Below are 24,350 nucleotides of genomic sequence, written 5' to 3'. Positions count from 1 at the left end.
ATTGCCGTGCTTCTTTTGCAGCATTAAACTAAGCAGTTTTCTGCTCAGAGCTGTGGTGAGTGGGTCAATTAGGGGTACATCACAAGATGATTATCTGTTGTATCACATCAATTTTGGACTAAATGTTGAACAATAGGGTAATGAAATATCTTCTTTTGCCTGGCACCAAAGGGTAAAGGAAACCAATTACAACAAAAACATAACAGAAAGTGGGTAAATCAGCCCATAGTGTGTGTGTGTGTGTGTGTGTGTGTGTGTGTGGATATGATATGTTTGGCTGGCTTCTCTCTGGGTAGCATTCTATAATACAGCCTTGGCCTCTTGTTGTTGGGGATTACAGTCTAAATATCATATGGCTGGACTGTGATTACAGAACAAGCTTTGATAAAAGACGCATGTGTTTGAAGGTGAATCGATGTGTGTGCAGGTGTAGCTCTGGATCCCCTCTTGATCCACCTTATCAGCAGTAACAGACCACAGGCTAGTGAAACCTGCCTCGTCTTTGATCTCCTTCTTTTCTCTCCTCTTTTCCTTTATACTGTCTAAGGAAAAAAAAGCTCCTATTTATGCTCATTATCTTAAACTGAGCTTTGAACACAGGACAACAGAGTTCTTAGACTGAAACTCGAGCTTCGATTGTTTGCCGAGATATGATACAGGACTCAGTGAAGGACCACATGCCGTGCTCGGGTTGACTGAAGATTTTATGGAACCCCACCCCCACCTCCACTTCCTTGTAGCCACCCCACCCCCTCGTATCTTTTTTTTTTTTTTTTTTTGCTGCACATAATCCATTTGTTGGCCAAGAAAGCAAGCAGAGTGTGAAAGAATTCAAATCAAGCAAATCAAGACTGTGTTTAGAGTGCGTAGCATCCACAGGGGGAGTTAGATACACAAGTTATGTGCACATATGTCCACACATTGTGACTTTGTGGATGTAACTTGCACAGTGAGTGTGTATGTAAATTTGTGTGTTTGTAGAATTAATTTTGGATTCACACTGGGTTAAAGCCAGTCTGTTTCCCCTCAGGGGAAGCTTAGTGGGGGTTAGAAAACAGACAGGAGGGCATTGTGCATGGCATAGAAAATAGGATCCCAGCACCCATAACCCTCCCACTGCACCCATCCACACCCAAAACAATGCAATACTAACCTGTATGGGTGGAATTTCACTTTTTACAGTTTCAAAATATCCAATAGCTTTTAACACCCCCGGGGGGGGGGGGGGGGGGGGTTACCTCATTGGCACTTTTTAAATGATCATAACTCTGTTACCATTTGTGCCAGAGACAGAATTAAAAGGGTTTCTGAAATGAGAGAAGACAAGCTTTATGGGGATATTCGGCATGTCATGGTAGCACAAAGCTTTCACAAGGTCCTCTGTCTGAACACAGAAAATTAATCTCAGTGCGCTTCACATTATCATAACTGCTGAAATGTTTTCGCTATAGAGAAAATTTAAGTGGTTCCTGAAAGATGATAATTATTTTGCAATTTTAAAGCCAAAATTAAAAAATAAGTCCAGGTAGCCTGTATACTTTGATGTTAAAGGGTTAAAGCTTATTGTCACAAGCTTGATGTTCCCGGATTTGCAGAGCTGCTGTTGTCTAACTGCAAACAGCAGTGAAGGATTACACCACACAGGAGGTGAATAGATGATTTTCTACCTCAGGCATAACCCTGGATTGTAATGATAATACCTGTCAGTAGTTTACAGATCAGTGATGGAGCTTATATATAAGGAAGGAAGTGGAAAACATCCATTGATATGATAATGAAGCAGAGTTCCTATTAGGGAGAAGTCAAATTTTCTGCTTCTAACAAAACACAATTTTCAAAAGTGCACATTAGGTGGGGTCCAAAGATTCACCAGATCCAGTTAATCCAAATTAAATGTCAGAACCTATTTGGTTTGACAGCTTTCTATCAAGAAGAGCCAGGTTAGCTGTTTACCTCCAGTCTTTATGCTAGGCTAAAGTTACAGCTTCTTGTTCTTAGATCAGTCTCTAACAAAGGATTCCTATAGATGTTTGAACCATAATCAGTGATGAAGAAATCTTCCTGTGTTTAGTTCAAAATATAAGTAATCTGTGTGTTTTCTGTTACTGGGTCATGCACAGATTTGCAGATCTGCAGGTGTAGGAGAAGATGTGGGAGTTTGATTAATGCAGCCACTTACTGGATCAGTAGACAAGTGGCTGGTTTGTTTTTGAGTACTGACACTCTGGAGAGGCCTTTATGTGCGCCGGTGTAGAAAAATCCAGATATTCAACGCCAATACAGTAATCGATGTTTGTCATCCTTTTAAAAACATGCTTTGTTTAAAACATGCAGACAGAAGATGCTCCCAGCAGAGAACATTGTGAGGGTGTTCAGACTCCATCTGGGCTAGCGTTGCTGATTCATATTCTGACAAGAGCTCTCAGGGAACAGCCAGCATATCAATTAGCAGAGCATACGGGTCAGAAAAGCAGAGCTGAAATGCAGACTGACAACGCACCTTGTAATGATACACGTGGTTCTGACATGTGTCTGTACGATCTCTAAGCTGAGGATATTGGGTGTAACAGTGATCCTAAACATTCATGGAAACATGGCTTCTTTCATCATTTTATTTAAAGATGAAAAAACCCACTGCTTTTTCTTTCTTTTTTATAGTATTGCTAAGTTGAAAATTGAACAGAAGTTATCACTGTCGAATTAAGCAGCAGACCTGTTTCATTCAGCGTATGAAAGGTTTGAGGCTTTGATGTGTGAAGATCTATTCAGGCTTTGTACTGTAAATATTTAAATAATATCCAATGACGTTCTCTCGCTGCCTCACAAATACCGGTGCGGTACACAGTAAGAAGATCAAAGGCTTGCAGTCCAGACAGCCCCTTTGGAGATATGATGGCGACTGACAGCTCAGCTTCTGTTGTTCAAGCTTAGCGGGAACTATGCGATACTGTCTGTTTTTTTTTCCTGTTGTTCTTTAAACCTGAAGGCCTGTATTGAAAATAAGATCCACTGCGCCGCACGTCTGACACTTATTATCCTGTAATGACTAAAAAGTTTTCTTAAGAGTTTTTATAAATAGAAGAAACGTGTCTTTGGCACATGGATTAAATCTTACATGTACATTCACTGGACAGAGGCCTCTTTGTTGATGAATACATGTAACTATATGTATAAGTCTGACTTTTATGCTGTTGACAGTAGAAGTCAATGTGGCATGTGCTTCTTAATATGATTATTGTGATATTGGGATTTTGGACAGTCCAGTGCAAAATAATAATATTAGTAATGTGAATCATAACTGATGCACAAACAGCTTTGGGGTCACTGACTTGCAAGACATGCACTGCGTGTGCACTGACCTATTTTAATATTTCGCTTACAGCACATTGTTCTGGGAAAGCTAAAGACTGACTGTGAAAAAGTTTTATTTTTTTTCATAATAAGGCTAAAAAAGGTTTTAAAAATATGTCAAGAACAGCTAAAGCTTAGATACTGCCATTAAATAAAAATAAAATGTCAAATGCTGCAGTTACTGATTTAAATTCTATTCATAGAACTTTTTCTGAGGTTAGCAGATCAGTCCTTAAAAAGCAAAAGAAAGAAACGAGAAAAATGCAAAAAACACAACACGCCTGATGTAATTTTTAGCTGCTATCGCCTTCAGGGTCTGCTTCCTTTAAGCCCCAGTTATTTTTAGATCACCCCTTCTGATCAGTTGCATGTGCGCTGGATGTCCGCCACTAGATCAAAATAATGATTCTTCAAAATAAATCTCATTTTGCGCGAGCCAAATCTGGCAAGTAGGGCAGTAGCTTAGTAGGGATTGTGTTGGTGTGGCCAAACAACTGTTTTTGAGTGTGGTGTGAATAGTTGCAACATGATGAAAGCATGGTACGAGACAATTTTTGGGTCACTGACAGGCTTAACTTGCATAATCCAAAATAAAGATTGCTATGCTCTTGGTTGTGCTCCGTTTGTTACCTTTAGACACAGGTCAGGATAATTTCTCATCAGTAGTGTTTTCTGTACTTGCAAGTCGATTGCGAAATAGCAGATGCAGTGTAGTGGTAAGAATGGAAATCTATGTTTGCTAGAAGCGATCTAGATGTGCACAAGGAGATGCCTTGAAGGGAGCATATTATTTAGTAAATAAAATTCTGAGAACACAAAGAATTATGAAGGCATGTGGATGCTTAAATATTTAAAATAAGTGAAATTCATCTTGTGGAAAATATATGAAGTTAATTAAAAGCACATACTATCTCAACAGGATGATAATTGAGTTGTATTGAGTAGTACTTGAGTTTCGTCATTCTTGTTTTCTAATTTTAAATAGGTCAACCCTTTCAACTTTTCCCTGCTCATTTTTATGCAATTACGGCCCCAAATATAAGTTCGCGCTTCGGGAGAGGGGGTAATACGCAAAGCTGGGTATCCTGGGCATTGCTATGTGGGTCATGCATCAGTGGTGCAAGCCAGCAAACAATCTGAGATGGAGTAGTGAGCGCTGTTGATTTCATGGTTGTTGTTTGATCTAATACATAACTTCATTTTTAGCACCACTACCCACCCAACCCCCACCTCTGAATTGGGGTAGCAAATGAGTGTCAGCCATCCACAAATCCCCTTTGCACGTAGTTTACAATTTGCTCTAATGATGGCAGATTATACAGCCATCAACCCAGAGCTTTCTCTTTTCTCCAGTGATGATGATGACAGCATGAATATAAAAAATAGCAACATAGCTCGTGTCGAAGAGTTCTGCTATCGGCTCTATGGAAGGAGCCCCTAATTGTCCTTGTTGTGCTGTTTTTAATTATAGTGAAAAAGGTCAAGTGCAACGTTTACCGTGGCTAATTTGCATATCTATTTAAGGCAACAAACAAATGACGCATGCTGCCGATTCAGGTAACCATCGCATATACACAGAGTGACTGAAGATCAATACAGCTTCTAATAGCCTGTGTAAAATCTGACAAAGGAAATTCACTGCTTTTGTTGCCTCAGTGAGCCCCAAACAAGCTGCTGTGGGAGAACAAAATGGCTTGGTGGACTTTGTCTGGATTGGGTTTTAGATAACTATTGAAAATCACAGGGCCGAGGCTGTGGCTGGATTTGCAGACAATTGGATTTCTTGAAAACCAGATAGTGGATTCAGTGTGACTGCTGGGAATGAGGTTTCAAATGCAATACAATCACAGTGGAGATCAATTTGTAATCTTAGACTTTCTATTTTCCACTGATGGTAGAAATTTAAATGTTTCAGAGGAAAAAATATATATATACCCACATGATGGGGACATTTTTCTGCGGTTGATAAGAATTCGCAATATATTATGTAACTGTCAGGGAGGTTATTTCAGAAAATCTTCAGCAGATTTACTGCACTTTCAAATGCCTTCCTGCAGTGGTTGATGCTCTCAGATAAAAAATGAGGAACAGCAAACAGTTGATCTGAATATAATATTTTTTTAAAAAGTCCTTTACCTTTGAATAATTCTATCATTTTCATCACAAAAGTGTAAATAATGCTCCTTTGCTGAAAATTCAGGGTTAATCGACAAGCTCAGTCTTTAAAGGTAACATTTTATCAACATTCGAGTTCGGCATGAAACACTTTCTCTCCATCCAAACTCTGAAGTTCCTACAGCTTCAAGCACAACTCACTTATGGATGTCACTGCTGCTCATTTGTCTTTGCCCAGCTGTGGGACTCAATCAGCATATTATTCATATCCATTGCTCTGGTGCTGTGACTGGTGTGCTCATGCATATGCAAAAAGTAAACCGCAAAGTTACAGTCTTAATTGACATGTAGGCAGTGCAGCTTACCTTGATCTACGAGGTTTCATTCACAGTGCGGACTAGTAGGTAATGTTGTGTACTTTGTGTCGCATGTGTGACACTAAAGCCTTCCTATTTGTACTTTTTCGTGTATCATTCATTATAAATGGATGTACACTCATGGCAAAATTCAAACTCTTAAGGTTTTACATATCGGAACATAATTAAAAAACATTATATGGTCCGCACTGGGTCTGAAAATTAACTAAATACAACCTTAGATGAACAGAAACACATGAGATATTACACCCTTACCGCTTCCATAGGAGTTAAGACTGTAAGTAGCAGCTGCGTGCTGCTAATCCACTGTTAACTGGTTATCAGTAAATGTTAGCATCTCCCATGAAATCAGAAATTTTGGTAGTTCTATGGTTTAGAACATTCAGCTATGTGTTAATACAATGCCAAGGAGGGAAGACTGCAGCAATGAATGAACGGTTGGTGATCATCAATCTGGGAAGTGTTTTAAGGCCAATTATAAAAACAGGCCATCATTCTGCAGCGAGAAGGAATATTCCCAAGTGGAAAACATTCAAGAAAGCTGCATTGGAAAAAAACAGAAGACTTCTGGATAGACGAGATGTTTGCACAGCACTATGTTTGGTGAAAACCAAACAGAGCATATCAGCACAAACATGTTACACCAACTGTCAAACACAGTGGTGGAGGGGTGATGATTTGGTCTTTGGGCACCTTTTAGTTATTACTGATCATGAAGTCCTCTGCATACCAATGTCAAATGTGTCAATAATAAGTCAAATGTGAGGCAATCTGTCTAATGGCTAAAACGTGGCTTACATATGGCCATACAACAGGATGATGATTCGAAGCAAAGGGACAAATTTATAACAGAAATGGCTAAAAAAAAAAAAAAAACCAAATCAAGTCATTGCAGTAGCCCAATTAAAGTCCAGACCGCAACCTCATTGGAATGCTTTGGCAAGTCCTTAGGTTTGCTGTGTATAAACAAAACCTAATGAACTGAGAAAACATTGTAAAGGATGGTCAAAATTCTTCCACAGCAATGTGAGAGACAGAAAATTATTGCTTTAAGTTATCGTTATCAAATGTGGTTCTACTAAACTACTAAATCATCTTCGTTTTTCCTGCGTTCCTTCTGCATTTTGCTCCATTTTTGTCAAATAAAAATAACATGGTGTTTTATGTCATGTGTTGTTAATGATCTTAGTTTTATTCACCTATTTTTAAAACCTGGTAAGGACTAGATATTGCTTTATTTATGTGCTTGGCTGAAATATGTAGAGCCGTTGTAACTGACTGTATATCATGTGAATTGATGGAACTGCTACACTGCAATAAAATTCTGTTCTCTCTCATATTTCTCTCTTTCCTTTAAAACAGAATCTCATACTGCACAGCAGATAAAACTCAGGATAAGGTCTTTGCATATGTTTCACAGAGTCAGTTCAACGAGACTCTAGAGTGCCATGCCTTTCTCTGCCAAAAGAAGAAAATTGTAAGTCTGCAGTGCCGTGGGTTTCTTGTATATACCTGGATTTAGACTGATGTGTTGGATATATGTTGTCAGACTTTAGGAGGATGCTCAGTTTGTTTCAGGACCAATAATTGTGAACTCTAAGTGCAACATAACAATGGGTGGCGTGTGGCTCCATCTTGTGGCTGTTTCCTTAGTGATACTTGAGATTTACTTCTGTGGTTAGTATTAAAAAAATACTGCTTTCTGACAAATCTTTCACAATAGATACACTCTTATGCAAAGAAAAAGTTAAAATATCTTCTTTATCACAAAATCAAATACCCATTATTAAAAATAATTTAATTTCATCTAGTTTCTCTGTGTTATTCTCTTTCCAGGCTCAGGCTGTAACATTAACAGTAGCCCAGGCCTTTAAAGTGGCCTTAGATCTTTGGGAGATTGCTCAGGAAGGTAAGTTCCCTGAACAAAGAGGAAATGACTCTGGAACTTACGTTTATACTCAGCATTTTGTGGACATTAAATTGTCTGTGCATAAATGAAAGTTTCAAGTATAGTTGGAGTCTGTTATTTTCTAAGAGTTTGAAACAGCTTCTTGGTTCACAGACAAAAGCAAGAAGGCCAGGACCTGCTGTACGTGCGCAGCAAGCAATGGGCAGACGGAGGCAGCGGACGCTCAGTGTGTCCCAGCAGGTAACTTCATTTTATTGTGTCCTCATCCATATTGTGTCCCCGCATATCGAACAAGAAATAACTATATTAGTGAAAGGTAAAAGACAGCAGAATGTTAAATACTGTGTTAACTGTGAAGTTGTTTTAATGTGATTTAACAAATTATCTAGTTCTCAATATTAGAAATAGCAACAAATCCAAATTAAATTCATTTTCTTTGCTTTTTAACAAGTCTGACACATCACCATAAAACCGGGGGGGGGGGGGGGATTATAAAAATTCTGTTGAATTCATAATCAATATTGTGCCAAGGTGTGTTATATTAATTATATTACAACATAAAGACCCTACAGTATTAAAAAGAAACCCCGACAACCAGACAACCCCCGACGAGCAGGCACTTGGTGACAGTGGGAAGGAAAAACCCCATTTTAACAGGAAGAAACCTCTGATAGAATCAGGCTAAGAGAGGGGCAGCCATCTGCCATGAGTAGTTGGGGGTGAGGGGAGAAGAGAGCAGATAGAACCCGGGTTTAATAGTTGCTAATGATTAAATAGTAGTGATGTATAAACACACAGAGAGTTAAAAGAGGTGAGTGAAGAAGAAACACTCAGTGGATCATGGGATAGCCTGCAAGCCTGTTGCAGTATAACAATGAGATGCTTCAGGGTAATCTGATCCAGCCCTAACTCCAAAATTTATCAGGATTCGACTTTTTCTTTCTACTGTTGAAAACTTTTGAAACACTTACTACAAATAAGCCTGCAGTCTGAGAGAGAAGTTCTGTGCTAAGATAATGAGGTACTATGAAGTCTTTAAGATATGACAGAGGCTGATTACACAATCTGCTTTCCAAAATAAGGTCATGACTTGAAAATCTTTATTATTGCTCTAATTTTATTGAAAATGGTACAAATACAACTTTTTAAATGTTGAAAAAATGTGATTTTTAATGAATTTGAGGCAGGCAACATGTTTCAGAAGATAAAAGCGTTTTTAGGGATGTGCAGCATTACGTTTTCTTTTTTAAACCACTCTGTGTTTGGGTGCAGACGACACATTAAAACAGCTGAAAGTTTTGATCTACGCTGCTCAAGCTGTTTGGGGCCTTCATGTCAGAAAATTAGAATTCATCATGCGTCACGGCTGACAGTTTCCTGCAGTTTCCACTTTTTACGCTCTGCTAACTTGCAGCTGTCTTTTTGAGTCGCACAATATTTACTGTCGAGACGAGAAAGTGGCGTCAATCTTCTCATCTATCTCTCAGCAAGAATGCCAAAGAGTGTCTTTTCTCTTAAACCCTTTTTTCAGGTTTGTTGCTTCTGTAATCAATTCTCAAGATCCGCGTTTGAAATCAGTCTGCACACGGGGATCTGATTAATGCTGGGAAAATAATATGCTGTGTTATTGAAGTGAAGCAATAATAAGATGCTGATTTGTTTCATCTGCACAAACCTATCCGTTTCAACTCATCGTGACTAAGTGGAAGTCACTGCAAGTCAGTCCTATGATGATCTTAAATGACCTTTTCAGTTATACTAAGTCTATCACAATTTTGGCTTTTAAGTTTTTGATTGACACTGCTCTCTCACAAATGTATCAGTCATCTGTCACTTGTCATACACGCTCAGGGCAAATCACCCTTCAGGGAATAAGTGAATTTTAAGCGCCTTCTAATGACTGTGACATTTATAGGTTATTCTTTATAGGTCAAAATGTTTTCCTGACCTCAGAGGGTCAGCAGACTTACAAAATGAGACTTAATCATCCATTGTTAGTCGCGGCCTGGTTTTCCCAGATTCTTTCAATTAAAATTTGCTCTGCTCCCAGTGGTAGTGGCCTGAGGACATAGAGAAAGTCTGGTGTGAAAGCCTCAAGGACCTTTGGAATAACTACACGGACAGATGCATTAAAGTTTTACAGAGATGATTTAAATTGTGCCTGTCATGAAGAAGTTTTTGAGTGCCACGGGCTGGAGATGTTGTTTCACCTCTTTGAAATCTGACAGCTCTTCCTTTCCTTTGCGTCCGGATGTGTCTGTCCTTTACCTCTCATCTGCCTGTCTCTACTCTGGCCTCTATGTTTCCTTCTTCCTGCTCTTTTGCTTTATTGTTTGGCAGCCTCTCATAAGCACCTGCCATCTCTCATAGATCCAGAGACACATAAGCCCAGTGGGATGGAGGAAAAGCTCCGGAGGCCCTTATTCTCTGCTTCGCTCAGCTCGCCCTCACCTCGTAGTAACCCTACTCGAAGGCGACCAATCAAACATGACTCTTGGGTAGGTCAGCTTTAAAGCGTTACATCATTGCTAGCTTGCGTGCTCTTGCTACCTGTCAAATACAGAATTAATGTCTGCTCCTTTTGCCTATAAATCCATGCCTGCTTCAGCATTTGGGTACTGCACATTTCAGAAGTTCTCCACTCCTAATATATCACTATGTCTGTTAAATCCTCAAACCAGCTGCTTTTAAATACTGGGGTTAGTGGTTAGTGACATTGCGCTTTTGTGGTTGCTGCTCCAAGGCTTTGCAATAGCCTTCCTTTCACAATCAAATAATCCCACTGTTAAATGTTCATACATAATATTTGTTTTTAGTTTTTTAAACCATGTTTATTTCATGTAAAATGTATCATTTCAACTTAGTTTGATGTTGTCTTTCTATTAAATGTGCTTTAAACTTTTAAACCGAATAAGTGGACTAGAATGATGAATATGGTCATATATCCATGGACCTCTTCTTTACATGAGCCAAATTTAAATGGAAAAAATTGAAACTTTAAATTTCAGTGGAAAAAAAGATTAAAATGTAAAAGTGGGAAGGAATAGTATAGCATGATTATTGGTCATATCCTGCCATTTATCCTCTATAAAACGTAATAAATATGTGCAAAGTATAAAATAATGGGAGCTAATTTTATACATTTATTGCACATCTGTATATAATCTGGTGTTCAGTTGCAGATTTTCAACACTAGGTGACACCATACCCATACGAATGTCTCCCATATACACTGATCTCATACACGGAAATCCCGATGATGCACATTTTTCCCTGATGTGCCTTTCCTCTCAGTGAGAAATGATCCTGTGGCTGAACGAGACCTGGTTCAAGCTGGTTCAAGTTCATTTTATTGCTGCAGTTGTGCAGTTTATCATCTGTCCGTGCTTATTAAGTGGGGTATTTTTCCAGGGTACTTTCTCATATTGTACTAAATATCTATTACTGTGACTGTTAATTGAGTTGCATCTGTGACTGGATTAAGAGAATCTATTTTCACAGATTGATTCCTCAGTAGCAGTTCATTTATGTGAATAAGCAAACAGGCAAGCACCTGGCTCAGTGCAGATGCACAAATGCTTGAAAGTACAGAAGGAGCAGGATTATAACTTGAAGCACTTTGAACGTGGACTGAGTCCTATTGTTGTGTCTCAACAGGATGTGGAAGATGGACTTGAGGATGCATTCTCAAGGTGAGCTTTGTTCGTGACTGTAATTCTGCAGAGCGCTAATGAGAATAAAATCTGATTTTCATGTTTTATGCACACTAATATTTAAATACTACCATAAGAAACAAATGTATTCAACACATTGTGACAATGAATATTGCCTTTTGATTACAGTTGAATAGCTCCTGAGTTACACTGAGGGCCTTTGAGTCTTTGGATGAAATATCTTTTCTTTTGAAAACAGATATTGAAAGTCACATAGAAACTGAAATAAGCAGGCGAATGTGATAAACGTGATTTTCCAAGGTACCTTGGTCTAAAAGATGGCATTGAAACTGGTGAAATAACTTGATATTCAAAGCAGCTGTCTTAAGATATTTTCACAGTGGCATGCAAAGGTTTGGGTGGGCATAATCAAAATTTCTTACTGTGAATAGTTGAGTGGGATTATCTGATCTCCAAAGAGTTGTGTGAAAAATTCAAAGCTTTAGAAATGATCTGACTCATGCAAAAGACCTTCTGCAAGTTACAAGTTACACACTCTGGAGTTATGCTGCGCTGTTTCACTTTGTTGTGAATCCTCCACTAATATGACCGTTGTGTGAGAGGCACCTTTCCACCAAATTTAGTGTCAGAATTCTGCAAATTTGTCTTTTATTTTATTCAACCTTATTTTTACAGGTAATCCCACTGAGACTTAGTGTCTTATTTACAAGATAAACGTGTTTCAATTTAAAAAAAAAAAAGAAAAAGAAAAAAGAAAATAGTGCTACTACTGTATAGTAATAATATAGTAATTATCATTTAACTGTTCTTTTAACTCTGTGAACTTGAGGAGACCAGATTCTGTTGTCTTGAAAAGAAAATATGTTCCCTTTCTTGCTTCTTGTAGAATCTCAGCTTCTCCGAGGCTGTTCAGATACTCTTTTGCCTTATTTTTCATTTCATAATTTATGAAATGTTTTAAAGGGGTGATAGCTCTGGACTCCAGGCTGCACACCCTGGTTCTCTTCCTGTTGAGCCGCTCTTTTGAAGTACATGCAGAATGGTGTTATCAGCATTTTTGATGAAATATTCCAGGCTTTTCCTGAAAAATGTATACACCACAGCATGTGTTGCTCCAAAAACATTTATATGCTGTTACTGCTGTACACACCAATGCATTAAAAAAACTTTCCAGTCTTTCATCACCCCTCACCCAGCTTCTGTGAAATGTGTTGTTTTCACATTAAAAGGAGGAATTTATTTCCTTATTTATTTGTGTGTTTATTTTTAATGACATGTGGCGTTTTGTTTTGAAAAGCTGTATTATTATTTAGCTCTATACGCAATGGCCAACCTTTTTTGAAAAGGTGAATTTGACTGAATTTTTATTCATAGGTTTCCATAAATATACATTATTTGTTTTATAGGGCATCACTGTACAACATGCACCCTTAAAGCTGTAAGCTTGTTCTAAACATCAAGCATAATTGACTCATAGAGATCATGTGGAACAAGCAACCTCCTTTGATTGCTACAAGATCACCACTTTCCCAGACAGAGGTTTCAGGAGCACACCAGCTCAAACCAGTGCGGGAGCTCCACAATGCATCAACACCTTGTCACTGAACTAGGATTACGATACAGCGCTTATACCACGATGTGTGACAGCTTGTAAAATTGACTTTTTATAGGTGTAGGATACCTGCAGAGACAGGAATGTGAGTCTCGGGTGAAATGTGAGACATGACGGATATGAAAAAGTCACACGTCAATGTGACAACTGATGTGAAGGAATACCCCCAATTCTGCCTGATTGTTACAAATCCTTGCATGCAGATACCCAATTTAAAAATTGTGTATCTTTTAAATTAAATATATAAACATAGTATATTTCACCTGTTACTACTTAATGCACTTGATCACTCTGAAAACTCGCAGCTCACAAAATGTATGATTGTCTGCATGACTCTTAATTTCGTTGTGTAGCCAGCTTTCAGTCTCTGAGACTGTGTATACATCCTACAGCTCTGTAAAATCTGTCTACAAAGACAGAGAAGAGCTACAGAAAGATGGTGCTGCACACATTAAAGACATTGCACTCGTTAAGCTGTGCTGCCTGTGGCTAACGGAAGTTTTGGGGAAAGCAAATGAGTAAATTCGACGAAGGGATTTTCTGCATGTGTGTTTCTGTGGAAGTTGCTTTTACATGCGTGGAGAGCAGAAAAGGAAAGCAGGTCATCACTCAGGCACTTCTCAGCAGGGATGGGGACAGTTGTCAAATAGTGGGTAGGTGAAACTCTAGATAAACGTCTACTAAATCTGACGTCCTGGGAGTCGCACTAAAGGAGTTTGAAGTGTTTAGAGTGAACGTGCTCTGCAGGGGTCAGCAAGGATGTCAAGCGCTGCAGTTGTGGTACAGCACTGGTGAATGAGACGCGGCCTGAAACTCTGAAGAATCTGGGTGACATTGAGTTTTCATGGCTGTCACACCTATTTAATGTTGTATGTGACTTCGGGAATGCCTTTAGATACAACAGAGGAGGGTTTTATTTGTGGCTCTTCATATGTTCAAGGAGAACTCTGTTTTAAAATGTCTCTGCTGTTTATCTACTCTCTAGCCCTTTGGTTCCCAAAATGTAAGTATGTTTAACTGCCAAAGATTTACTGTTAAATAGAAAAAGCTCTTTTGTGAACTGAGTGGTTTCTGTTATATTTCAGGCCTGCTTATACAACAGAATGACTGGGTTTGCCTCAAATGTTAGTGAAGGTAGTCTCTGCCTTTACAGCTACCCTTTAAAAAACCCAGAAACTATTCTAGTGGTCTTAAACCATGTCTTTATATATTATGAGGTGTCAAAACTCGTCATTAAGGGTACTGGGGAAGCAGTCAGGGTCGTCTTTAAGGGGCAAAGAATTTTGCTAGTACCCATTAAAAATGTTTTTGGTGAAGTATTTTACTCTTGCTTTACTCTTGCTCTAACTTTGTATAGCTCATAACATTAGGTGTTTGTATAGGAATTGTCTGTTTGGTTTGGGGTTGGGTGGTTGTCTGAATCTCTTGCACACACTGCAGTAAGTTTCCATCACCAGTGCCTCTTCAGCTTCCTGGTATATCTACGAGTGCGCTTGTTTAAATATAGCATCGGGGTCACGTTATTGGTCTGCGGTTTGGCGATTCAGTTTAAATCTCTTTAATCCACTTTGGTGTAAGCAGCAGCATGACCTCTAGGGGTCACTGGTAGCACTTTGTAGTTTTGCGAGTTGAGCTGCAGCTGATACCGTTAAACCAACTTCAGTAGAATAATTTTAATTAACACTTAGCTGCACAGGTCAGGATTTAGACCTCATTAAAAAATCTATTTTTAGCAGAGCCAAAAGTGCTCACAACTATTGACTTCAGCTTCAGTTCAAACTGGTTTAATTAAAATGATTCATTTATGGTATTTAAAATTTCATAAATGAACGGCGACCCTGTGTAACAGCCGATTTAGCACTGAAGTACTTCTCCCCATTGAAATCTGAAGTGTTCTTTTTAGTTTAGTTTAGGCTTCTTTGTGTGTCACTTTGCTAACCGCATGGTGAAAGTGGGGCAGCTCACTTCACAATGTGTGCATGTACACTCCTGATGCCCTTTACCGGAACAGTTCCTATCACCTTTTCTTCACTTATCCTAACCTTTAGCACTGATTCACTTTGTCTTGATTTCTTCTGTCTTGTATCTGGCACGCAGCAACATGGAAACAGAGGAGACAGACACTGGTAAGTGATGTGATAAATGTATTGTTTTAGGACAGTACATGCTTGCTCTGCCTCCTTATTTCAGGCCTAATGTGAAAAATCCTAACTATTATTATCCCAGTCCAATCTGCTCTCTGCAAGGGGAAAGCACTGGCCTCTGGACGTATGTGACTCCACTAATAAGAAGATGATATTACGCTCAGAGCCACATTAAAGTTTTTGTTTGTTTGTTTGTTTTTACCTGAAAAGATTATTTTGATTTCAATTAGGATTAAACTATTACTTAAAATCTGTTTTTCAATATTAATTTTAATATTACATTTCCTTGGTTAGTGGTCCAGCCCAATGTAAATCTTAACATCTTCATCTCAACCTCCTGTCTTTTTGTTGGTGCCACCATTACCAAACCATACCTCAACAGGTTTCACTTTGTAAACCGTCCCTTTCACTCTTGCTGCTATCCTTCGGTCACCTGTCTCCTCTCATTCACACACGTATTCCATCTTGCTTTTACTGGCTTTCATTCCTCTTCTCTCCAGTGCACACCCCCACCTCTCCAGACTCTTCTTACTCTGCTTCTTACTCTCACTGCAGATCACAGTGTCATCTGCAAACGTCATAGCCCACGGAGACTCCTGCCTGACCTCGTCTGTCATCCTGTCCATCACCAGTGCAAAAAAAGTGACTGAGTGAATGATATAATTTTAATCATTAAGTTGCACATCAAAGCCATTGGCGTGCTGAAAAATGTTTATTGTTAAAATATAATATACCAAATAAATGAGGGTAGCGCTTCTGTTCAATTTTGGAGTTGGCTTTTGTTTTCAGTGTTGCCAGTGTTTTTCCGAACAACATCAAAAACACTGAATTTTCTTGTTGTCTGCCACTCACGACCTCACACGCTGCACTTTATCCACTAGCACTCCCTTTTCCCATTTGTTCTTTGTCATTTTGAGTCAAATCAACATCCTCTGGCGTTGTGTGTTTGTGTCTGTGACCTTGCTACATTATATGCTTCCTTCTTCTGTCAGTTTTTTAAACCTTTGTATAGACTGTAAACCCCTTTGTCTTCTGAAAAAAATGTTCTAGCAATGCTCTGCTTTTCTCTGTCTCTGTCAGACTGGCCGAGTCCCGCTCCGAACCCATCTCTGACAATGCAGCTTTGAGTCTCCCGGAGGTCTCCACTGAGAATCTGTTGCCTGTCTGCAACAATGAGTTTAAATAACATACCGGCAATAGCTGCCCGACGTACAGCACCACAGAAATTAGACAAAAAGCATACGCTCCAGTACCCAGGCTGACAAAAACAGCATGCTTTACTCAATCAGAAAGAAAAAAACATATCACCCTCCCCGGTGCACAAACTGAATGAGAAAGCCTGTATTTGATATTCAGTCACTGCTGCAGAGAAGCCAGAGTGAATACCCTGATATCATGAAATGTTATTTCTATGAATGCCTGCCTGTCAAAACCCACTTCTCTCAGTGTAAACAGCCATCTCCTGCCATCTTAAAATTTGGTGCACACAGTGTGCAATACACCACAGCGAAGAGAGCAAGGACCACAAATTTATACACAATGCAAATCACACAGGATGAAGTTTGGAGTCTCCTCCTTTTAGTAATAATTTGTGAAACATTTCCACATGTGGATTCCACTTGTAAATTACAGTAAAGACTGCACAAACGTCACAGTCCAAAGATGCGTGCACTGTATATATGCCTGCTATCGCTTTCTGAAAATGTGAGCACTCTCTAATCTTGCTGTTTGTTTTGGTGCAGTAACAGCTGCCAGTCACAGCACTTGCTGGAGGAAGTCCAGTGTTAGGAGTCATCATCAGACACTGGAGTGAACACTCTGTCATGATGCTGAATGGGTTTTACACGAATCATCCAGTTTGTTGTATCGAACAAAGCATTTCTTTTGGGGGATGAAGGCCCCATTAGACACAGAGATATATAAAAGTGTGTGTCAGGTTTTTTTTTCCCTGGCAACACAGTCAATAAGGAAATGTTTCTTTAAGAAGAATACTTGTAACATTTACAAAGTAAAGTGGAGTACTTAAATTTAATCTCCAGCTAACTGTATATGATCGTAGTTTTTTGGTCCCAAATTCTCACTGCTTGAGGGGTATTCACTTCATTCACTTATTGTGACCTTTCCCAGCAGATAGATGTGCCAGGTTGTCATGGGAATGGTTCAGTTTGTTATATATCGGGTCATTGTTTGCAGTGGGTGGGGGGGTTTGGAATCCATCATATTTATAATAGAGATAATGTATGAGAAGAGGGAATTTAACTACCAATTTATTCATCTGTCTTTTGTTACAGGACCCAGAAATTGTTAAATCCGAGTGCATCTTTCTGCTGGGAAACATAAGGCAGAAAGCTTCAGGAGTCCTTGAACTTTGGATGTTGGGAAAGTTACCAGATTATTATTTTCAAGGTCAAGAAAGAACCTTTTATCTATGTTTTATTTTTCCTTATAGGTAAAGTATTTTGGTATCCCTTTTGCATTTAGTGTCATTATCAGGTTTAAAATTATGTATTCACTAAGTAACTAAAGCTTCAAGACCATTAGGGATGCACACAACAACCAGCTGTTTTTATGTTAAAACGGTTACTCTGGCAATTTACAACTGTAATAAATAGAAAAATGTATGCTAACAGTGATCAAAATTGAACTAACAGAGGGTAAGATGTTGTTGTGACTACTAATTCCAAAATCCTGCCTTCCGTTTTCTACAATGCAGCAGCTAAAGTCTGAAAGTTCACCACACTACCAATTTGCACCCCAGGCTTTATGCCGAAGATCTGTAGTTGTGCAAAATAAGAAAAAAAAGATAAGCAAATTTTAATCATATGCAGCCTTTTATGGGTGAATGAGTGATCTGCCTATGGTTTGCACTGCATACATAAAAGTTTACATAGTTGTTTTTCTTTCTGTCTTAAATGCTAAATATGAATGCGAATTTACTCTCGAAAGTAACAGGCTGAGATTTCTGTAACGATCATCACGGTCCGACTGGAATACGGCGAGTTTAGCATCTCCTCATTCATTCAGCTGTCACTGTACATAAAGACAATGTTACTGTTAATGCTGTTAGGTTATGGAAACTGTGTTTCAAGCCCAAAATCAGACTAAAGAAACCTATTTCCATATGCTGTATTTTTTCAGTGTCAAAGTTGTACCTATTTACTGTATGTATACATATTGTATCATTATAAATGAAGTAGGATGATTAGAATCAGGGCTTTTCACAGGTGGGCTTTTTTTTTATATCACTAATTGGGACGTGGATGTGTAGATGCTTGTGTGCTTTTGCGTTAGGTTAGACGATTGTACAGATTTAAATGACTGGGTTTTACTACTGCAGGAGTCGCTCATTTTTTTTACTTGTTATATTCAGTTACATAGTTCACACTGTCCTCTTTAAAGGATGCTTTTCCTTTTCTCTTAAACATCTCTTTTCATTAATGATGATACATTCCAATTGTTTTCTTGTTTTTTTATTAGACTGTGCGGTTTATTTATATCCACCACTCAAATGCTGTTTGTTGTCAAGAGCATGTTATATTGTGCCACAGTCTGGTTGAAGTGGTCTTCTCTGTATTCACGGCATCACGACTGAAAATAATTGTGGCGGTGGTAGGTGGGAGGTAGCAGGGAGCTCCGTATTGTTGTCATGACACCCGCTGCAGAATAATTGGATGGCTTATCAGGTTACGACATGAGGCTTAATTACACTGTTTCATTCCTGACTGTCTGAAATACCAACTCTATTACAAATTTTAAAGCGAAACTATTTAGTATGGATAACAGAAATGCCCTGTGTCATGTCAAGGATGGTCTAGGAAGCGATGTGTTCACTTTAGTATTGACTGTGAATTTGGAGGTCAGCAGAGTGCGCTGCCAGTGCGATGCTGTAATGCACAAATGATCTGTACTCACCTTTTTCAGACCCGTCATTGATTGACTGATGGATTCCTGTGTGGATGTGTCTGCTGATTCAGTGCCGTTAGATATTTTAAGATTGGCTGCTGTCCAAGAGCTGCGAAATCTGTGAAATCTGCCGTTTAAAAAAAACCCCCCAATAGTTATTACTTTATTAATAATAATATTAAATTATGATAATGTATTACATTTACACCTCAGGTAATTTAGAAACAGACGTACTACTAAAACATACTATTAAAGATATTGGGAACATTTTTTTTATGGTTTTAAACCTTTATTTTACTTTATGCTGCAGCAGTTATAGCAAAAACAGGTTGCATAGTTTTAAAAAAAAATGGCACATTAACCATGATAATGTGCCATGATCTTTAATGTACCACTCTTAATATTTCTAAATGACATTGTAGTAATCATTAATGTAGTAGTGAGCTCAGTTTAAATACGAAATGTTGTCCTGGGCGTTGTAATAAGGACAGAGCACATCATGTACACTCATTCTCGAAACACTTTAAGTTTTATTTGCACTGTAATGTTGTTAAAGTGATAAGCTAGTGACTTTTGGCACGTAGGAAATAACAGCCGTTCAAAGCTCTGTTACTGCCTGCACAGCACAATTAATCCACTAGTGGCCAAAGACATGAGAGAAAGTGCATGGGCAGGTTTTGTTGTACAGTTTCTCTATGGTCATGGTGTTAAAGTCCCAAAAAACGTCCAGGTGAAATTGTGGTACTGTATAGGCTTAAAGCTAAATTATTATTTGTAAATTAATAAAACATAAAAAGTAATCTAATGTAAGAAGAAGAAAGTCCTGGATTAATAACATTATGACGCAGATAATTCCATCAGGCTCCTCTGAGTATTGTTTCATGTAGCTAGTATACTGGAAACAGCAAGCCATCAATGTGGCAGATTCCCAGCAAATCTTGACTGGATGCGGTTCTTTGGCACAGCTGAGACTTTTGTCTTTGGGAGTGAAGAGAGAGAAACTAGCACTTGGAGGTACAGCATGCCAAACTGAGTCTCATGTGCACTGAATACAAATCACTCTGTGAGGTTCTGAGCCCAGAAAGCATTTTAGGCTGTTAGGTTTTTAAAAAATGAGAAAGAGTTTCGACTGGGGAAGCCAAGTACTCTCAGAAAACCTACTGTACTTCTTAACCCCAAATAAACACTGACGTTTACAGTATGAATTTACTTTACCAAGGTGCTTATTTTCTATCTATGCAAATAGTGGGTTTCCAGCAGTGTTGTGATATTATGTTAATAGCAGTTTGTGTATGATTCACAAGCAGGTGTCCTAATCTGTGTAAAATTGTGTACAGAATTTTGAGGCTGTTATGGTTTGTTACATATTTATGCATAATAAAGGACTTTGTACAAACTCTGCATTTTGCTGAAATGTCATTTTAATTACAGGATTAAGAAACCAGTCCACAGAAGCCTGTGTTTTATTAAACTAGAAGCCTTCTGTCGTGCTGTTTAATTTCTACGATCCTGTTTGGACACTACCAGAATATCAAAATGATTCTGAACTTGAAGTTTTAAAAAATCTTCAGAAAAGAAGCTTTAAAATAGCTGTTCGGTTTGCAGACAAACAGCTCAAAATCAAACATTTCAGTTTGCTTTGTCTTTATTGATTTAGCTCTTTCTGCTAAACTGTCCACAGTATTTTATTCAATCTGTACTTTTCTCAAACATTTCCCAGTTTACTGGTCAATCACAACCAAGGACGTGCACTTTGGCTGTCTGATCAATATGTCTCTAAATTCTGTCGACCGCTGTTGCCTGATTAAAGGTTTAAAAAAATGCACACCATTTGTAGTGTCTGGTGATTCTTCTTGGCTATCAATAAAAATGCCTGTGTAGTGTCATTTACACGGCCATGTAAAGTACAAACTCAGGTGAAAATTGTTTTAAATACTGCATGCATGGATAGAATGATTTGTGACCCCTGATAATATTCAAAGAAGGACTTTAAGGAAAGTACATGTATATTTATCTAACTTCTAATCTTCCTCTGGCTGGAAACTCTTCAGTCTAGCGTATACAGTGGGGCAAAAAAGTATTTAGTCAGCCACCGATTGTGCAAGTTCCCCCACTTAAAATGATGACAGAGGTCAGTAATTTGCACCAGAGGTACACTTCAACTGTGAGAGACAGAATGTGAAAAAAAAATCCATGAATTCACATGGTAGGATTTGTAAAGAATTTATTCGTAAATCAGGGTGGAAAATAAGTATTTGGTCACCTCAAACAAGGAAAATCTCTGGCTCTCACAGACCTGTAACGTCTTCTGTAAGAAGCTTTTCTGTCCCCCACTCGTTACCTGTATGAATGGCACCTGTTTGAACTCATCATCTGTATAAAAGACACCTGTCCACAGCCTCAAACAGTCAGACTCCAAACTCCGCCATGGCCAAGACCAAAGAGCTTTCGAAGGACACCAGGAAAAGTATTGTAGACCTGCACCAGACTGGGAAGAGTGAATCTACAATAGGCAAGCAGCTTGGTGTGAAAAAATCAACTGTGGGAGCAATCATTAGAAAATGGAAGACATACAAGACCACTGATAATCTCCCTCGATCTGGGGCTCCACGCAAGATCTCATCCCGTGGGGTCAAAATGATCATGAGAACGGTGAGCAAAGATCCCAGAACCACACGGGGGGACCTGGTGAATGACCTGCAGAGAGCTGGGACCAAAGTAACAAAGGTCACCATCAGTAACACACTACAACGGCAGGGAATCAAATCCCGCAGTGCCAGACGTGTTCCGCTGCTGAAGCCAGTGCATGTCCAGGCCCGTCTGAAGTTTGCCAGAGAGCACATGGATGATACAGCAGAGGATTGGGAGAATGTCATGTGGTCAGATGAAACCAAAGTAGAACTTTTTGGTATAAACTCAACTCGTCGTGTTTGGAGGAAGAAGAATACCGAGTTGCATCCCAAGAACACCATACCTACTGTGAAGCATGGGGGTGGAAACATCATGCTATGGGGCTGTTTTTCTGCCAAGGGGACAGGACGACTGATCCGTGTTAAGGACAGAATGAATGGGGCCATGTATCGTGAGATTTTGAGCCAAAACCTCCTTCCATCAGTGAGAACTTTGAAGATGAAACGAGGCTGGGTCTTCCAACATGACAATGATCCAAAACACACCACCCGGGCAACAAAGGAGTGGCTCCGTAAGAAGCATTTGAAAGTCCTGGAGTGGCCTAGCCAGTCTCCAGACCTCAACCCCATAGAAAATCTGTGGCGGGAGTTGAAAGTCCGTGTTGCTCGGCGACAGCCCCAAAACATCACTGCTCTCGAGAAGATCTGCATGGAGGAATGGGCCAAAATACCAGCTACTGTGTGTGCAAACCTGGTAAAGACCTATAGTAAACGTTTGACCTCTGTTATTGCCAACAAAGGTTATGTTACAAAGTATTGAGTTGTATTTTTGTTATTGACCAAATACTTATTTTCCACCCTGATTTACGAATAAATTCTTTACAAATCCTACCATGTGGATTCATGGATTTTTTTTTTCACATTCTGTCTCTCACAGTTGAAGTGTACCTCTGGTGCAAATTACTGACCTCTGTCATCATTTTAGGTGGGGGAACTTGCACAATCGGTGGCTGACTAAATACTTTTTTGCCCCACTGTAACTGTAAAACCTCACCTTCTATTGATGTTGCTGGTTTTGATACTGTGTTCACAGACCTCTGCAGCTCTTTCACCTTAAGTTGTGTTGGATTTATAGATTATATGTTCCAAAATTGACATGAAAGTCATTTAAAATATTGCACCATACCCAACATAACACAAATACGGTGCCACCTATGTTTGATTGTCAGTGATGATAACGCAATATACAACATTATAAACAAAATCAGGTGAACTGCAGCACAAATGCTGTGAAATGTTAATAAAAGTATAGATTAGTATAGTAGATTTTATAAATGTAAGTGTAAACAATAATATACACTCCTCATTTATTTGCACCAGAAAGGTGAATAACAAAGAGTTATGTCCTTAAAAAATCGGTGGGGAAAATACAGCAAAGATTTGACACAGGACCCGAGAGATGCATCTGACCCTTCAGTTGATCCTTCTGCTCTTTTGTCTCAGCATAAATGCTTTCATTGGAACAGTGGCTGTCAAGGAGAAATTCATAAAGGAAGGGAAACAAGAAGAAAATGCAGAAGTATGCCATATTGCACAAGAACTGCACTGAAAATCAGTGGACCTCAATGTTATTGAAGCAATGTGGGATTGTCTGGATAAGATAAGATAAACTTTATTAGTCCAACACGTGGGAAATTTGTTGGAAAATGGATGAATTGATGGAGAATGGAATGTCCTTGAGAAGTCTGGAGAACTATTCCTGAAGACTACTTAAAGAAATTACAAGAAAGTTTGTCTAAAAGAGCTCAGGCTGTGTTGATGAATAAGGGTAGTCATGCCAAATATTGACTTTCAAGTTTATTAGAATTGTTCAAACACTTTATGGATTATTTCCCTTTGTGTTTGCGTATTTCAATAAATATTTTCCTATCAAAATATATAGAAATGAGGAGGTGGCTCAAGGCTTTTGCACATTACTGCAGATTTTTAACAATTTATTTCTTTTAATTGAATGAAGAATGATCACACTTCTGAGAAAGCCTTTAAAGAATGAATATTTCTGTACAAGCTCATCTGAACAGTTCACTGAAGTGTCAAGGGCTTTTATCACACGTTTAAAAATCCCAATCTGATCAGCTCTGTGGGCTTGTGTTTCTGTCAGCTATCTGAGTGTTTGTTTAGACCAATTAATTATGGTTGGCAAATATTTTCATTTCCAAGGATGCATCGCAGTAGGGTGCCTCCAATCTCATTATCAGACTGTGTGCAGAAGTGGGAATGAGAATCAGCTCTGACACAAAGTGGTTTAAAAAAAATATGTGTTTAAGATAATAATCAATCACGTTTCGGGATTAAAATATTAGAGATTCATGGCAGAAGCTCTGACTCAGCCCTGACTCATCTAGGCATGGACTTTGCTAAACCCCTGAAGCTGTGCTGTGGTACCAAGATGTTAGCAACAGATTCTTTAAGTTCTAAAAGTTGCAAGGTGGGCCTCCCATGGATTGTACTTGTCTGTCCAGCACATCCCACAGATGTTCAATTGTATTGTAATCGGGGGAATTTGGAGGTCAAATCAACACCTCAAACTCACCGTTTTGCTCCTAAAACCATTCCTGAACCATTTTGCTTTGTG

At 38.8% G+C, this 24,350-nt stretch overlaps 1 protein-coding gene across 6 annotated transcripts in view; it reads left to right on the top strand.

Annotated features, from left to right (window-relative positions):
• Positions 1-20,488, top strand: part of LOC146557721 (low density lipoprotein receptor adapter protein 1) — a 47,631-nt gene extending 27,143 nt beyond the window's left edge. Inside the window, exons 4-10 of one of the 6 annotated variants that reach the window (XM_085246789.1) lie at positions 7,206-7,320; positions 7,680-7,752; positions 7,906-7,992; positions 10,123-10,250; positions 11,410-11,444; positions 15,136-15,164; positions 17,474-20,488. In XM_085246789.1, coding sequence (XP_085102915.1) covers positions 7,206-7,320; positions 7,680-7,752; positions 7,906-7,992; positions 10,123-10,250; positions 11,410-11,444; positions 15,136-15,164; positions 17,474-17,490 — 484 coding nt within the window. In that variant the 3' untranslated portion in view covers positions 17,491-20,488. The other 5 variants (XM_085246787.1, XM_085246790.1, XM_085246784.1 and 2 more) reach the window with 5 other exon arrangements.
• The last annotated feature ends 3,862 nt before the right edge of the window (positions 20,489-24,350 follow it).

Source organism: Mchenga conophoros, linkage group LG15, assembly GCF_057382185.1.
Source record: "Mchenga conophoros isolate Kocher_MC1m ecotype Shallow Benthic linkage group LG15, M_conophoros_male_GT1.1, whole genome shotgun sequence".
Lineage (NCBI taxonomy): Eukaryota > Metazoa > Chordata > Actinopteri > Cichliformes > Cichlidae > Mchenga > Mchenga conophoros.
The sequence above is the reverse complement of the archived record's forward strand: the minus strand, read 5'-3'. Positions and strand labels throughout refer to the sequence as shown.